Genomic DNA, 17,261 nt, shown 5'->3' on the forward strand with positions numbered 1-17,261 from the left:
TTAAAGAAGCCAAAAAAGTATGGGTGAGAAATTCTCTCTTCCCTCCCACCTCCCACCATTTGATGAGGATGCAACCATAAGAGACTACACATCCTTAAATAAATGTGTAAAATAACTTCAAATTCTTCAAGAAATTCATTGATGAGGATGCAACCATTTGGCTAGAAAAGCTGCACGATAAAAATCTCTATCACACAGGCCGTTCGAACCAAAACTTGCATATTATCATAGGACCAAAAACAGGATGGTTCTCTGTGAGGCCCCTAATCATTCACACATATATTAGAAAGGGTAAAGAGGAGAATACACCAGCTATTAATGAGAAAGAATGATCGGAGAAAACGATCGTGCAGAGTGGGTTCCACTGGGAAGAAATATAGGAAGGCTATAAATAGTGATTTATAGAGAGAGCTGGGTTTTATTTTGTCCTCTTTATGATGGGTGTGATGTTGTAGCTGAAGAGGGTCTCCAATTGTGTAAAGGGGTTGGTATGTTCATTTGTTGTTTCCTTTCTTGTTTTATCTTTATATTGTGACTTGTAAACATCTTTTAGCTTATATACATGAATACCAGAGTACCGCCTCTGTTTAGCCATTGCTACTGTATTTTATTTGGTATTTTAATTGGTAGCCTAACATTCTCCTTCTCACTGATCTCTGATTACCAAACCGCTCCATCAAAAAGCACAGATAGACCCAAACCAAAAAAATCAATCCCTATTCACCCATTATCCCACAGCCTTGAACCATAGTCTTCCATATTTCGACGGGCAATTGATGGTTGTTGTACAGAGAAACAGAACTCAGGACTCTTAATCAGACATTTGCTCAAATATCCAAATCAACATGACCACACAATGTTCCATAAATCCTTTTCTTGATGACAAAGCATTGTTACATGTCTATGATCCTGATATTACTGTAAAACTCAGGGACAATAACACTGATTGGGTCAACCTTGGCGGTTACCGAATTAAAATTTTTAATGCAAAGAACATGTGGATGGATAGACATTATATAATCTTCCCCATCCTCTATGGACTGAGGATATCTTCAAATTCATTGGAGAACAATGCGTCAGTACCTCAAACCAATATGTGAAAGAGGTTTCAATCTCACGGTTGCCTAACTAAAGATAAACCAAATGGACTTATCCCTTATGAACTGAAGTTACCAAAAGAGCTTGTTGGCTTGGACTGAACAGTGCGAATCAGAGGCAGATCTCTGGAAAAACAAAACGTCGAGAAAGATAAATCACAACCGACTATAACACAGCCGTTGACAAAATATCCTATTTGCCGGTGAATTGTTTTTGGTAAATTGCCAAAAATAAGACAAATCTAGAACGTAACAAGTTTTGGGACTACTTTTTAAAAAGTTGAGTTTTAGGAAAAATAAGTGTACGAAATATCTATAATATCCTCACGTTGATTCATTTCTATTTTTCTCATAAAATGTTTCTCTCCATATTTCTCTAACTTATTTTCTTCCAAGCTCTTTTGCAATTCCTTAGAATTTTGTAGCCACTCTTGAACAAACAAGCTTCTTTATTCTAGTAAGTGTTTAGGTCTTTTTTTTACTTGGATTATCTTCTTAGTTTTTGGTGTTTGCTCTCCTTCGTTCTCCTCTTGGTGAAACATGAATGTTAAATGTATAACCTAAAATTAATTTTATAATTGTTCTAAATGATTTAGGGTTATCTACAAATATTTTAAAAGATTTTTTTGTAAAACTGATAAAAATAAAATAAAATTTAGGCGTTACAGAATTTTGAGACCAACAAAAGAATACTCTTAAGACCACCATTTACAAATAAGAAAACTCAATGACGACTTCAAAAAGTAGATTGGATTAAATGAGTTTTCTTATATGTAAATTGTGTTTGAGTTTTCTTTCCTATATACCTAGTTACATAAAATGAAATTCCAACCTCAATTCCTAGGCCTAGTTTGTTCAGATCATTAATTCGATATAAGTACCAAGTATATAAAACTATTTTCATAAACCCTAAGCCAAGCAAAAATAGGATATAAAATATCACATTCATGGTTGTAGTAGATTACATCCACTTTCAGTATATACAATTTTTGTCAACACTAAACCATTTTCAGTCTATGAATTTTGACAACACAACCAGAGTTCAATAGATATAACATCTAACTGCTTCCCAAAGAATTATGACATCAACTGCTTCCGAATTATTCATAATTTTAAATATTAGAGAAGAAGATGGTGAGTTATGCTAATCCAAAGAAAAAAAAATCATAAACAATGATAATGTTCAAAACACTTATAACTAAGTATTTCCTTTATTGGCAAGTGATGTCAGGTGTGATTACTTCTTAGATCTCTTGTTTGAGTAGGTCGATAACAGATTTCTTATAGATCCATTGATCACTGTAATGCATACATCCATATATTAGTTAAGTTATGCTCCCAAGGATATTGGACCTATTCTTGGCGGTGTTTAATAATGACATTATTTCCATAAAAGAGCCGAAATTTCATTCTCCTATGTCAAATTCTACCATGTCGATCATCCAACTGAAATTGAACATACCCAAAATTAAACAGTCTGTAATTTGAAACAGTGCGACTCAATCTCAAGAACTCATGACTATATTTTGAAGAAAAATATATAATTCAAACTCAAACCTTGTAATTTTTCCTACCATTGAAACCGAAGTAGCAAATTACATAAAGACTGAAGTAACTAAAAACCTAATGATTATAGAACAGCCAGTAACTATCAACGACTTCACAAACTAACATCTGAAAGAGCAACCAAATACTATGCCAATAGCAGCAAAACGACCAGTCTGAGGATAAATTGCCCGCTTGAAACCAGGAGCAAAAAATCCAAATCTACTCTTCTAGCTGGTGGAGGGATCAATGCCAAAATCTATCATGGTAAGACCTGCCACTGAGGAGTTGAGGGTACGTCTCTTTGCTAGCCATAATATATGAAATTGGACCCTACTACAGTGCAACTTATAACACCAACTCTTCATGTCTGTTTTGAACCTCAAGGTAATGTATGCTTATGCAATAAGATTGAGATTAACGATGATTCGTATCAGTACAGGTCTGCAATGCTTCACTGAATGCTAACGTAGTGCTTGCTAATTGACTTGCTGTAACTTTTTACATTCCCAGAGACGAAAAACAATTGAAAACAATACCTTGTAGCTATCAACTCAACAATGCCATAAAATAAACAGATGAACAACAGAGTGTTAAGAGTTAGAAATGTTCAATGATACAAGTACAGAAGAAATTATAGGACGCTACTAGGCATTACTTCTAAAAGAAGTAAAACCAGCTAGTTATTCAAGCCTTTCGACTTGTATGAATCATTCAGCCTATAAACGACTTTCAATAGAGTAATGGAATAAGATACACTTACAAACAGAACTTCAGCAGTATAAACGATCCTGGTGACTTGTGTGTTAGTTCTTTCCGTCAAGATTTATTCAATTGAATTGCTATTGTGAACAAGAGTCAGAGTACTAACTAGAAAACTTTACTTGGTATCACTCTCATCTGGATCATGATTCTCATGCATAAACCACAACTGAAGGTACCTCTCAAAGGTCTGCAGTTAAAACAGTGACAAATTGGGAAGATAATTCCTCAAGCTATATGGAAATTGATTCAAACTAAAAAGTAGCATCAAGAAACTATTCTTTCACCTCAACATCCATGACAAGGGTGTTCTCAATTCATATGGTGCTACACGTACAACTTATCCTTGCAGTGCTAACTTATTGTTTTTGCTTCTCACCAGCCTGTTAAGTTAACAGAAGAAATTTTCAGAAGGGTACAAAATGATAGAGTTAATAAACTACAGTAAATAGAGGATATTTTTATGCTCTTTGAAAATGAAAGTATACTAAATAAAAAAGTTAAAAGATTACGGATAGACTTGATGGGTGGCTTAGTACTAGCTCTTTTTTCTTTTTCTTCTTTTTACAAGTCAGTTAATACAACTTAGGATGTCTTTAATAGTCAATATGGCCTCTCCTTCCTGGCTCCTATTTCAAAAGGAAAGCTATTTGTCTTGGGGTTGAATGCTATCAGGTCTACATTTGGTTTGTTTGGTTATTTATAGGTATTCTAAGAAATCTACTCAAATTGGAGAGCTTTTATCTTCTCAGCTTAGTTTTTGTTTTGATTTTGATTTTAATCCCTTTTGCACTTTTCACTTAGGCCCTCAATATGCTCGTTGCAGATTCCTTTGTAAGACTAGTGATCTATGTCTTTCTGTCCTATTTGTAATGGCTGAAAAGCCTCAGCTGATGTTATGTTTTGAAAGATATGATAAGTACGCCTAGGGAAGTGTCAACCTAGTTGAGATGTCCAAGTGTGCCTGTGGATCCTAGTTATGCTTTATGCTTGGCACTCTTTGTATAACAGGTACTTAGAGCATTAGTCTCTTTCTTTATTCACAAGAGAGTCGTTTCCTTTAAAAAAAGGTATTTTGTGGTGTTATTAACATGTGATGTCTTCAATAGTCAATATAGTCTCCTTTGTAGCTCTTATTTCCAAATGAAAGTTATTTCTCTTGTTGTTGAATGCTATTATGGTTACCATTGGTCTGTTCAGTTAGATACAAATAAGATAAATTTCAAAAAGTGAGTAGATAGTAATGAGAAATTTGTCTTTTAGAGCTCTTATTCTTATGTCTGTACAACTGTTCTCCCTTTTTTCTTACTTCCAAGTTCCACCCCACCCATACAGTCTCCTTTGCGCCATTCATTTTCAAGGAAAAGCTGTATTGTCCTGTGTTTGAATGCTACTAGTGCTATTCTTTGGGTTGTTTGGTAGAGAGAAGCAAGAAAATCTTTCAAAGGAAGAATAGAGCAGGGAGAAACTTGTTTTCTTAACTGCTTTTAATACCTTCTTTTGGAGAACTTGTTCTTAGATCAGTTATAACCATTCACCCTCTTTATTTATCTTCAGTTGGAACAATCATGACCCTTAGTCTCATTACTAGCAAGCAAATAAAAGTTAGAAGAATTTAGAGAGGGAGAGATACCTTTTGGAGTTTCTTTAAAATGGAATCTTCAAATGCTTGGTAACCAGCTCCTACCAAATTATCCAATCGATTATGTTCTGGTGATCTCTCAGCACTGGGCATCTCTACTGAAGAAACCGGTTGAAGAGGCAAAACTAACAAAGGGTTAGATAGATCACCAAGCACAGCTCTAGTAGAGGCAACCTGAAAGACAAAATAAAACCCAAGTCTAATTACTATAATAGTTCCCGTAATAGTTTTAGAAAAAGTAAGCTATACAGAGAAAATATGAGGAAAAAGAAGATAATGGGAACACTCACTGCAGCGTCTTTACTGGACATTACAATTACTGCTGAACCTTTCTTCTTGTTATGCCTAATAACAACATCTTCAACCTCACCAAACTTTGAGAACATCTCTCTTAATTTCTCTGCAGTGTAATCCTCACCAATCTTTTCCCATGAAACCTTAAGCATCCTCTCTTTGTCCATTGTAGGTCCAGCATCACCATCGCTCTTCTTTCCAACTCCCCCAGTCTCCTTCTTTGGTGGAAATGTTGTAGGTGCTCCTTTCTTTGCGTGCATTGCTCGTATTCTTGCAATCTCTTCCTTTAGCTTTCTGGCAATTTTTTCTTCCTCTTCTAGCTCTTTTGCAGCAGGGTCAGGGGCAAATGCAGAACGTTCTCTTGCTTCAAGGTCCGTCATCATTTTCTGGCGTTTAGAATCACGTTCAGATTGCCGGCGATGCTGCTCACGCTTGACTCTTAGAAGATCATCAAATAATTTCCTTGCCTTCTCATCCTTTAGAATCTCGTAGGAAGACTTCAGCGTTTGGAAATTGGCATGGGCATTTGGATCATCTGGTCTCTTGTCAGGGTGCAATTCTAAAGCCTTTGCTCTGTACGCTTTAGATATCTCTTTCTCTGTCAGCTTGGCACCTTGCTCACCCGAAGGTAACCCAAGAATAGCATAATGATCGACGTCCATATCTGAAAGACTTCAAGAACAACCAACAAATTTCAGATAAACCATAACCTAGGAAGCACAAACACCGGCACGCAACACCGACACGGCGATACGTTAGAGAATTCATATAAATTTCAACATTTCCGTTGAGACTACATATTAATATGGAGTTATGAATAAAAAAGCATATATACATATATATGTTCTGTCAAACCAGTTGAAATATTCCTCAAATATTGATCATTGACACACAAAAAAGAAAAAAAGAAGGAAAAAACCTTTAAACCAAGACAGCAAGTAACCAAAACGGAGGGCGAGCGCGGCTAGTCTGATCGGAGTTGCAGTCGCCGGCGTCGTCTGATCGGAGGGGAGGTACCGAACGTTGAAGATCGGAGAGGACTAGAGGAGAGTGAAGGGTCCTTAGGGTTTGATCGAAAGGGGTAAACAGGTATTTTTCATTTTTTTAAATACTTTTTAATGGTATTAAAAATAATATTAAAAAATGCCAACGTGTCTCTTTCCACGTGTCGGCACGTGTGAAATAATAAAAAAGATAGCACATTTCTATGTTTCTGACATCGACAAGTTCCATTCTTCATAGACCATAACCATAAAACATACACACACGAGTGAATAACGTAGGATCTACAAATTTAATTCACGGTATAAAACATATTGTGCTAATTGAAAAATGTCATTCTCTCAAGCATGCAATAACATGTAACAATATAGAAAATGAGAATGTTTGAGGTCACGTCATTGGAGTATTAAGTCATGTACAAGCCAATCCATTAAGACAAAAACCAAAATAAAGGAATGAGATACCAAAAGTCACTAGCTAGCAAAATTAATAGAGATTTTTGTATTGGAGTATTGTTGATTAAGGTAAGTATACACAATAGTCATTAGAGTAATATCAATAATAGCTTATTTAGAATATTCTTTTCAATAAATAGTGAGCAAAAGATTTTTGTCATGGCAATGCCAATTACTTGCTACTCATGCTAATTGCATTTTGACTACTTATAGTGGTTTGATTTGAAGATTGTGTCTTTGCCCTTGTTTTATTACGTGAAGATTAATCCGTGATTCTAGAATTTATTTTTATTGTATTTCGTTGTCTTAAAAAAGTAGATAGTTAATAAAAGAAAAGATTATTAGCAATATATAAAAAAACACACCTACATACTTCCAACAAACTTTATTTTCTATTTAAAAATTTATTGTTCTAATAAATTACTTTACTTTGTATTTGTACTAGTAGAAAATTTTGCACGTAGAAAATATTTTATGGAAAAATATACTTTAACAAAAACATAAGGAAAAATATCATTAAAAAGGTTTGATTTAAGGTGGATATTACACTACCTAATATCTATTAAACAAATAATTTATTAGCATAATTTATATGATTTTTTTTTTAACTCTAAACAATATTTTTTAAAACTCTAAACAACTTTACAAAAAACAAAAAAGTTATAAATATAAAAATATAAATATTATCTCCTAATTTTTTTAAAACATATATACTTTTTTAAATTTTTAATAAAGAAAATCTTCACATTTTACGCATACCAAGTGCTTTTACTAGTATGTATCTAAAATACTATAAACATCCCTAGACTATCCTAAAAAACGAAAGTTTTTGTATATATATATTCATCTAATCCACTTAAATATCCAACTACAAATTGTCGATGACAATTTTTTTCAATATTACTGGTTTCTTTTGTTGTATTAATAGAGCAAGTCGTAGCACACATCTGGATATTGATATTACAAACTCTTGCCTTGTGAAAATTTGAAATTGAAATTAATAAAAAGAGTGGAAGCTTTAAAACAAGATTCTTCATGATGTGCCTTTCTCCCCAAAATTAGATACGCACAATACATTCAAACATTTATTTCACGAAGAAATAAATAGTAAAAATTTTCTTTTTTTAAAAAAAGGAATCAAATCCAATTCCACAAAAGAAAAGGATCGATAAAAAAAATAATTAAGAGGAGAAAGGGAAAAATAATTTACACTAAATAAATAAAAGTAGAAAAGAAAAAAAAGAAACCGAAATTAGTTTCAACCCTTCAGAATGAATCGATCTCTTCCGGAATGCTCTGCAGCGCCGGACTCCAAGTCGCGGCCGCCAGTTTTGCACGTAGAAATTGCTTCCGCCTCAAAACCGTCAACCGATGTTCCATGGAAACCGACGCCGGAGCAACAACTCCTCCGCCTCCATCACCGCCGCCCATAGCTTCGAGAACTTGAACTAAATCTGTCTTCTTTACCACCATTTTTATCCGTACAACTCCATTTTCTTCGCTATGAGAAACAAAACCAGCTCCTTCTCTGCTTGCTTTGGCAATGGCTTCCAATAGACCATTGGCTTTGGCACTTTTCCGGCATCGAGCTCTGAAAAGTCGACGGAAAGTTCCGTTCGGGGACGCGACCTGCTTTCCTTCGATCATGTTTGTTAGGGGTTTTCAATTGAAATTGGAGGGAATGGGAATCGTAATCGGTAATGTTTAAATGGAGAGCGGAAGTACCTGGTCATGAAGGTTTAAGGGATATTTAAATTACACGAACGCGGCTGAAAATTCCTGATTCTAGAAAATGACTATGAGAATGAATAAATAATAATTTAATAAATAAAATTTAGCAATAATAGACTTATATATTTGTTTTATTAACACAGTCTAACATATTTAGTTATATTTATAATTTTGTTATAAATACTAATACCTGAACCTAATTATAATTTTTATATCTGCAACTGTTGCAAATGATATGTGGATAAACAAATATGAAATTTGGTATATGAGAAAAAAATTATTTAGTTCAATTGACATATATACGTGATGGTAGACGGTCTTAGATTAGAATTTTGCAACACCAATTCATACTAACAAGACATAATATAATATATGAAAATTTGAATTTGAAGGAGTACATACGTATTTGATTGAATTATTAAATCATATTTGGCCTTTTTAGTAGGCAACCATTAAAATATATGCTAGAATACACATCCATAAATTGAATGGCTCAAAATGAGTTATATAAGAATGCCATCTTTTATATATTGAAGAAATTTCTTTGAAAAGATATTTTCAAATATTAACAAAATAAATGAAAATATTTATAAAAATATAGTAATAATTTTAGAATATATGAAGTTACAAGTAATTTGAAAAGTAATATATTAAACGGTATGATTTTTTATTCCGCCTAACAATGCCTCAAGTATTTTTTGTTTTTTGTTTTTTTATTTTTAAGACTTAAAGGTATTAAAATGAAATATTTTAAAAGATTATAACGCATTTTTGTAAACAAAGAGTTCTTGGATTTTCCCATAATTTAGTCTTTTAAATTTTTATATATTGTTTTCAATTAAATAAAATAGATAGAGAGGTAGAAGAAACTAGGGAGATTAAATAAGGTCCTTTTCCCCTTAAAAAAAGTAAATAAGGTTTTAGTTCACAAGTTTTGATGGTTAGAGCTTCCATAGAAATTGTGGCATGTAGATAAAATAGAGATCAATATATTCTTAAATTTAGGTTCATCCAATTGTATATGATCAAGCATTTACAAAAATATATATTTTTGTTAAATTTTTTAACATAATTACACTAGTAAATGTTATTATTATTCCAAATAATATTGTTTTAGAGAATGATTTGAATACGTGTTTTATGGTATATTTTGAGAGTCATGTATTAAGAAATCAAATTGAAATCAAATTGAGAGTTCAAATGTTCATTTTTTTTCTACACTAAATCTAAAAAAGTAGAATAAGTTAATGATAGAATAAATGAATTTCAAAGAAGGTTTTGTATATATTAAAGAGAGCATGATATATTGGTATTTTTGTTCAACAATAGAAATCATTAGTTGTCAAGATAAAGACAGATGATATAATGTTTTCATAGTCGAACTTAAATTTTATATTGAATAGTAATCATATGATAAAAATAAAATAAATAAGCCTACCTTCCACATGCAAATCCTATTTATGCGGACATTGAAAATAATAATTTATTGGCAACAAAAAATGAAATAAGCTAAGGGAGGGCCATGAATTTGTGTAACATATTTTAATAAGGCCAAAGTGATTGGTCAAGGAGGGATTTGAACCTTCCTTAATTAATTTGTTTAAAACTATATAGATATATATTGCCTTTTGTAATGTTGGTAGTGGAAAAGAATTGGGGTGGCATTATTTTGGGGAGATTAAATTTGATCATAAATAAAATATCAATTTTGACCCAAAATTTATATTGTTATTAATTATGAAATAATTTAGATTGTCAAATGATTGGCTAGCTAGCTGTTCAAATTAAGGGTTTGTTTATACTTGTTGAAAAAAAGTCTATGTTACTTAATCATATCATTTAATTGACTTATGATTCAATCATTTTTATGATAAACTTGCCAATTATGAATCTTCATCAATAGCTACTTTTTGTTTAACTCATATCATATAAGTCAATATCTTCTTATGTTATATATATTTATTAGGTTTGGGTTAAGTTAAAAATGAAGAAATAATAGAATATAGTTGTAGGAATAAAATTAGTTAGGTTAATTAAATTACAAATTTAGTATATTTCTGGCTTGAATTGATTCAATAATTTATTTTACACACAGAAGTAGAAGTTAATATAATTACGATTTCGGTTTCTATAAGATACATTTTTCAACTTAAAATGAACTTTATATCATATGTCATAACGTTAATTGACATGTAGATGCTTGTTATTGTAGTATCTTTAACGTTAGGTGATTGACATATCTTTTGTTAAGTTGTGATGAGAGAGTTATGAGAAAGAAGTGTATGTACACTTTACAAAACAATTTTGATATTAGGTGAGAGTTGTAGATTAAACTTTGAACCATCTATGGATGTTGTCATTATATGCATGACATCAAATTTTAGTTGATACATTTATTTATTTTTTTATTGTAAATTTCACATTTTTGTAGGTTCAATATTGACGAGAGAAGTGAAAAAAAAGTCGATCGCTAATCAAACACTTACAAAAGCATGCATAAAATTTATATTTTTCAAGTTAAATATATTTTTAATGTTTTAAAAAATATTTGTTGACATTAATATTTCTATCTAAGCTTTAGTTTCTATTTTAGTTTCAAAATAACTTTGAATCTTATTCTAGATTGGTCTTCAAAAATTAAAAAACGTTTGTTTTAATTCTTGAACTTTGGAAAACTGCTTACAATATTAATTCGTACAATCAAGATTTTAACTTTTAAGGTGACTCATTCAAAACGTAAATTGGGAGACCCCATTTTCACCTATGTTTTCTTTTTTGAAAGTGCTATCTTTCTTCTTATTTGTTTTTTTTTTTTCAAAAATCATTTTCTTTACAAATTGAAATTTCAAAGAAAATAATGAAAATAAAACAGATTCAATAATTGCAACCCAATAAACTTTAATGGGTTGTTTGGATCACATATATTGTTTCATAGGTTTAAATATTAAATATCTAGTATTTGAATGTATGAATTTAGTATTGGATCGGTATGGCAACCCTAGAGGGAGTGAATAGGGTTTAAATAAATTTTTTGACAAATAAAAAATAAAATAAACTAATTAGATACTTTTTAAATTTAAATAAAGAACTTTGTAAACTTTGTTAAATAACAAGATTGATAAAAATATATGAATGGAAGTATGCAATCAAACTCAACCAATAAGAGTATGTAACTAAAATTAAATTAAAAAAATAATTAGAAAAGAATTAGAGAAGAAGACACCGTAATTTTATAGTGGTTCGGTTAAACTCAACCTACATCCACTTTCCCAAGCACCTCTTGAGATTTTGATTGAAAAACTTCTTTGGACTCTTTCCACGGATTTGAGCCGAACCGATTCTTGCTCCTTTTTCGGGTTCAAGAGCAAACCCAATCCTTTCCACGGGTTAGGATCCAACCGTTACAATATGTTGAAGTTTTTAAATCATACAAAAGAAAACTCTCTAAAAGAGTGAGTATACAATTTGAAGCTCACAAATGTAATCCTCACAATACAATAAGAAGCTCTCAAGAATAAGATGAAAAGAATAAAAATTGGAAGCTTTAGAGAGAATAACAATGTTGGCATTTTGCTTGAGGATTGTAAAGATTTTTGTGATCTTGTGTAAATGTGAAGTATTTAAAAAGAGAGGAAAGATAAATTCAAAATCATTTGGGTCATTAGATATAAGTAAAAGAAAAATGAATGGTTGAGATTTAAACTTAATTAGCCGTTAGACACAATACAAATAATAATATAATAATATGTTTTTCAAAATACTTTGTTTAAAAAGAAATCAATAAAGCAACTTCACCATCTTGAGGCGTAATCATTGATTCAAATTAAAATCATTTTCTTTATAAAAGTCAATAAAACATAACAAAAAGTCACATTTGTTACTCCTTCATTGCTCCAAGTGGCTTTCTCTAATTGATTCAAATTGAATGCTCGGTCGCCACGTCACCATCTCGGGTATTTTTCCGTTAACCTTCTTTTAGCAATATTTTCTTCATTTGAACTTTAATTTGGGTGATTCAAGAGGCGTTAGAATCATTTTTCCAAGCTCTACGATATGGTCTATTCAAATTAATAAAATTGTCAATAAAAAAATCAGATTTGTTATCATCAAAACATAAATTAATTGAATAATTAAAATAAATTAATTTGAGATTAAGGGCCAAAAAGCCAACATTTAGATGGTCGTGATAACTAATACTTGAAAGTTAAATATTTGTGTTGATCAATTCAACTATCGGTAGAAACTAAACTTAAATAAACACTTGACTTAGCGATCAATTAAATTTAACATAAGTAATATTAATTAATTATTTAGTTAATAAATAAAAAATAAAAGAAAACTTTTTAACTAAACATAATCAAATTAATTTGAATATTGATAATTAACAATAATAATTTATATTAAATAGTTAAAGAACACAAAAGGGAAACTAATTCAAATGTTCATCTCCATAAGGGAAGTTCTTATAGAAAGTTGATGTCAATCTCGGTTATGCTAAGTTCACTTTTAATTCAAATAATTAATTTTGACCTTTATTGAAAATTGGGTTGGTTTCATAATAGGGTGATAGAAATAAAATATTCTAACTTCTCATTTAAAAAATAGCAAAATGATTTTTCTTTATAAAAGTTATAAAACTGAATAAAAAAATCTAAAATTGTAAAAATATAAAGCACCTAAACACAAGTAAATGTAATATTACAACCACAGTTGTCCCCAAGACGGGATGGAGTCAGGATGCCACTCCTCATCCTCGTCTCCGCCCTCTATCCCATTCTCCATCCTTACAAATTTTCTCGAGGAATGGGGTGAGGATTCCCACTTTTGTTTTTTCGTTTTGATAAATAAATATAAATATAAATATAAAAGGATACATACATATATACATACAACATATATATTTTCTATTCTGGCGAGCGGCAGGGCATGAGAGTCATTGACCTCAAATTGTTAGGGACAAACATAGCCAACATGTAACGCCTCAAGCTTAGGATCAAACCATGATTTGGAATTTGGATCTCTGATATTCCCATGCATCCCTTACGACCCAACAACATCATTCTTACGGTCTTAAAAGCTTATTAAAGTGAAAGTTCAGTTCTTTACCACAAACCAACACAAATTCTTTTAGAATGTTTTATTATTAGAAAAATTCTCAAGAGGTCACTTAACATAAAATTGCTCCAAGCTAAGCACGCTTAATTTTTGGAGTTCCTATGATCGAATCATCAAAAAGGAAGGTACACTTTATTGACATAGGTAATTACTTTTAATTATTTTAAGTTTTTCTTAACATTACTTTCATGTCCTTAGGATCTTTCTCATTCAGATGTGATATCGGTTCATTCATGTCCCCATTCGAAATTTGGAGTGTTACACCAGACTCCCGTCTTCATTTTTCATGTATTTGAATATTTTTAGCTTTGGAAAGATTCTCATAGAGCCCCGACGCACTAGTTAAATCGACATCTCTAGTTACAACTTTTTGTTAAAGATAGAATTTTAAATTTTAAATACATTTTTATTAAAACTAGTCCAAAATTATATATGGAGAATTTTTAAAAATAGTAAATTTTACAAAATATTTACCATTTATATAGCAAATTATATTTGTGATATTCATTTATATGTTATATAGATAGAATTCAAAAATTTTCTATAGCTCGTAAATATTTTAATTTATTTTGTTATTTTTAAAAATATCCCATTATATATTACCAACATACATTTTATGAATGTGTTAGAAAAACTTTCGAATTTGAAATTTAAAAATTTATATGCATTTTCATTTTTTTTTTTTTTTTTTGTAAGAGTTAACTCCCTTTGGCCTTTTCGAATCAATAACTTGCAATATTTGATTGAATAGGTAAAATCCAAAATCGAGAGAAAAATTTTCTTGTTCACTCAAATTACTTAAACTTGAGTAAAAATATTTTTATTCTCTATAAAGGTTTATATTAAAAGTCGAAAATTTAAATTTACACCGACCACAGTTACTATACTACGAAAAATCATGATCTTCCACCTAACATAATGTGATTAAGTTGAATATATATAAACCACACTCAAATTATAATATTGCTTGCACCTACGCTAAAGTTCAAATTTGCGTCCACATATTGGGTTCTACTTCCACTATTAACTATATTGCAAATTTGATCATTTGCCAAACTTACAAGCTACGTTTTTATTCCCTTCCTTCTTTTTACAACTTTATGTTTCTTTTACTTTTCTTTCAAACCTCTTTAATTGCTAGTGTCATTCCTATGTTCCAACTTTCAAATTCATCTCCATTTCTTTCTCAAACGAAAAGTATGAACTTTTAGCTTTACTATGCAAATTCCGTTTTTTTTTTTAAATAATTGCTTAAAGATAAAGATTTGACCATTAATATAATGAAATTGATTCATGAAAACCACAACCATTTTTGTTACCGATATTGTCATTACGATATTTCAAATCTTCGTTTTATATTCATTGCACATGCAACAAGAGATCAAAGTTACATCATTTCAGTTTTATTTACTAATTATAATTTTTCTCTCATTTAAGAATGGTTATATATTTTTTATTCATGTTATAGTGAGAATAGTTTGATTTATCATGTTTGCAATATAAAAAAAGTTTGTGCTTTGAATTTCTTATTCTTTGTCGTACTCATAGAAAGAGGGTGATGATGGTGTTGTGGAGGTCATCGTTTTAGAGGTGCTCAATAGAAAGTTTAAGACCCTTTCTAAATATTTACATTTATTTTAATATACTTGCTTTAATTTTTAGATTAAACTTCAATTATTTTATCCATATAAAATAATCGACCAGGTCAATAAATAAATAACGATCTTGTCATCATTTATAAACTCAAGTTACTTCTCTCTCATAAATCTAACATCACGTGTAGCATTATTCAGCTGCATGCACCAAATATTTAATACACAAAGTTTTATGACTTAAATTTTACTTAATTACGAAACATTTTACGTCCACCAAGTTAAAAATGGATCAAAATACACTTTAAAATGCACATTTTTAATCTTTGAAATTTGTAAAATGGTTTTCAATGAATCCTCGACTCGTTTGATCATATTAAGGTGGCTATTAACGTTTTGCTATTGTGATGGTCATTTGACAAATAATTAATTTACTTTTTTGGTGAGTACTGGACTTCCTTTCTTCTCCACACTTTCTCACTTTCTCTCCTATATTTTTATTGCCCAAGTCCTTGTCGCCCATTGTCGAAAGGATTGCCACTACCTATGACGACGGCTTTACCAAACACCTTCCTTTTGTCAATTATCAACTAAAATTGTTCTTTGATAGTTTAATCAATTATCAATCCAGCGCTTTCTTGATCTAGAAATCTCACTTTCTTTCCTAATTCTGAAGGAACTTCTCCTGACAAAGGTATTATTGACCAAATAATTTGGGCCAACAAAAAATGTAGCAAATTATTACAAATTAATTAAGGATATAACAAATCTTTAAAAGAACTGCAACTATGACAAATTTTAATTAAATTTTAGGGTAAAAGACGAAAATGCCCTGAAATGCACTTTACGTATTCTTTATGTCTTCCATCTTCCACTTTCTTCTTTTTCTTCGTATTCCAATTTTCTTTTGCGATTTCGGTGCCTTCGTATTCCAATTTTCTTTTGCAATTCTGGTGCCTTCGTATTGTGATTTTCTTTTGCGATTATGGTGTCTTCGTACAGCTTTGCTTCACATTCTCCACGTTCTTCGCTTTAGGTTTTCAGCTTTGCTTCAAGATTTTTGCTTCAGTTCACGTTCTTCCGGTATTTTTGTTTTCTTTTTGGTTGTAATATATTTGAAATAGATTTTCTTCTTTTTCTATTTGTTTAAAATCGAATGATTGATAGATTTGGTTAGTAGAAGATCTAAGTTAAACTGCATTTTGTGATGTTGCTTAAAGTCTATCAATGATATGTTTCTGCCAATGATTGATAGATTTGGAAGATGTTGAACTTGTTTGTGTTGGGATATTAAACTTTTGTTTTGGATGTTAATATGTTTGTTTGTGGTAAGGTGTATTGGTGGATGTTTTAGTTTAAGTGTTGTTTCTTAATCTATCAATGATACATTCTATCATTAATAGGCCTGAAATATGTTTAGTAAATAATTTAGTTTAATGTGCATATTTTGTGTGGGATGTTGCTTATGGTCTATCAGTGATATGTTCTTGTCAGTGATTGATAGATTTGGAGGATGTTGAACTTGTTTCTTTGGCATGCTAAACTGTTTTCATTTAGTGTGTTTTGTTGCTTAGAGATATGGTCTATTGGTGATATGTTCGTATCAGTGATAGACTTGAAAGATGTTTAGTTTGTTTGCATTGAGACGTTAGTAGATGTTTTAGTTCAATGCGCATTTTTCTATATGTTGTTGCTTATGGCCTATCAGTGATATATTTCTATTATTGATAGACTTTGAGGATGTTTGGTTTGTTTGGGGTAAGGTGTGTTGGTGGATGTTTTAGTTTAAGTGTTTTTTCTTAATCTATCAATGATACGTTCTATCATTGATAGACTTGAAATATGTTTAGTAAATACTTTAGTTTAATGTGAAAGCATATTTTGTGTGTTATTGTTTAGAGTCTATTAGTGATATGTTTCTGTCACTAATAGACTTGGAAGATGTTTAGATTGTTTTCATTATAATATATATTTATAAACTTTAATTCAACAGTATCATTTCAGGATGTTCAAAAAAAAAAAATGA

At 30.8% G+C, this 17,261-nt stretch overlaps 1 protein-coding gene across 2 annotated transcripts; it reads right to left on the minus strand.

Moving 5' to 3' along the window:
* Window positions 1-2,596: 2,596 nt before the first annotated feature.
* LOC101212080 (dnaJ homolog subfamily C member 17) lies at window positions 2,597-6,445 on the minus strand. Of its 2 annotated transcripts, XR_004218354.1 has the most exons (5): window positions 6,260-6,445; window positions 5,337-6,012; window positions 5,038-5,220; window positions 3,692-3,787; window positions 2,597-3,594 (listed from the first exon to the last, which is right to left on the minus strand). XR_004218354.1 is itself a non-coding variant. In XM_031889099.1 (4 exons), exons 2-4 carry the CDS (start codon window positions 6,000-6,002, stop codon window positions 3,764-3,766), a joined length of 873 nt encoding a protein of 290 aa, XP_031744959.1. In that variant the 5' UTR covers window positions 6,003-6,012; window positions 6,260-6,445; the 3' UTR covers window positions 2,597-3,763. The 2 variants fall into 2 exon arrangements, 1 of the variants encoding a protein (XP_031744959.1); XM_031889099.1 differs by having other exon boundaries at window positions 2,597-3,787.
* Window positions 6,446-17,261: the final 10,816 nt, after the last annotated feature.

This window comes from Cucumis sativus, chromosome 7 (genome assembly GCF_000004075.3).
Source record: "Cucumis sativus cultivar 9930 chromosome 7, Cucumber_9930_V3, whole genome shotgun sequence".
Lineage (NCBI taxonomy): Eukaryota > Viridiplantae > Streptophyta > Magnoliopsida > Cucurbitales > Cucurbitaceae > Cucumis > Cucumis sativus.

Bases quoted from the DNA above. Each gene is read 5' to 3' on its own strand.
- LOC101212080 (XM_031889099.1), bottom strand. From the start codon at position 6,002: ATGGACGTCGATCATTATGCTATTCTTGGGTTACCTTCGGGTGAGCAA. The intron at 5,221-5,336 runs GTGAGTGTTCCC...TTTGTCTTTCAG, and splicing joins TGTCCAGTAAAGACGCTGCA to GTTGCCTCTACTAGAGCTGT. The intron at 3,788-5,037 runs GTATCTCTCCCT...TTAACTTAACAG, and splicing joins TTTTAAAGAAACTCCAAAAG to GCTGGTGAGAAGCAAAAACA.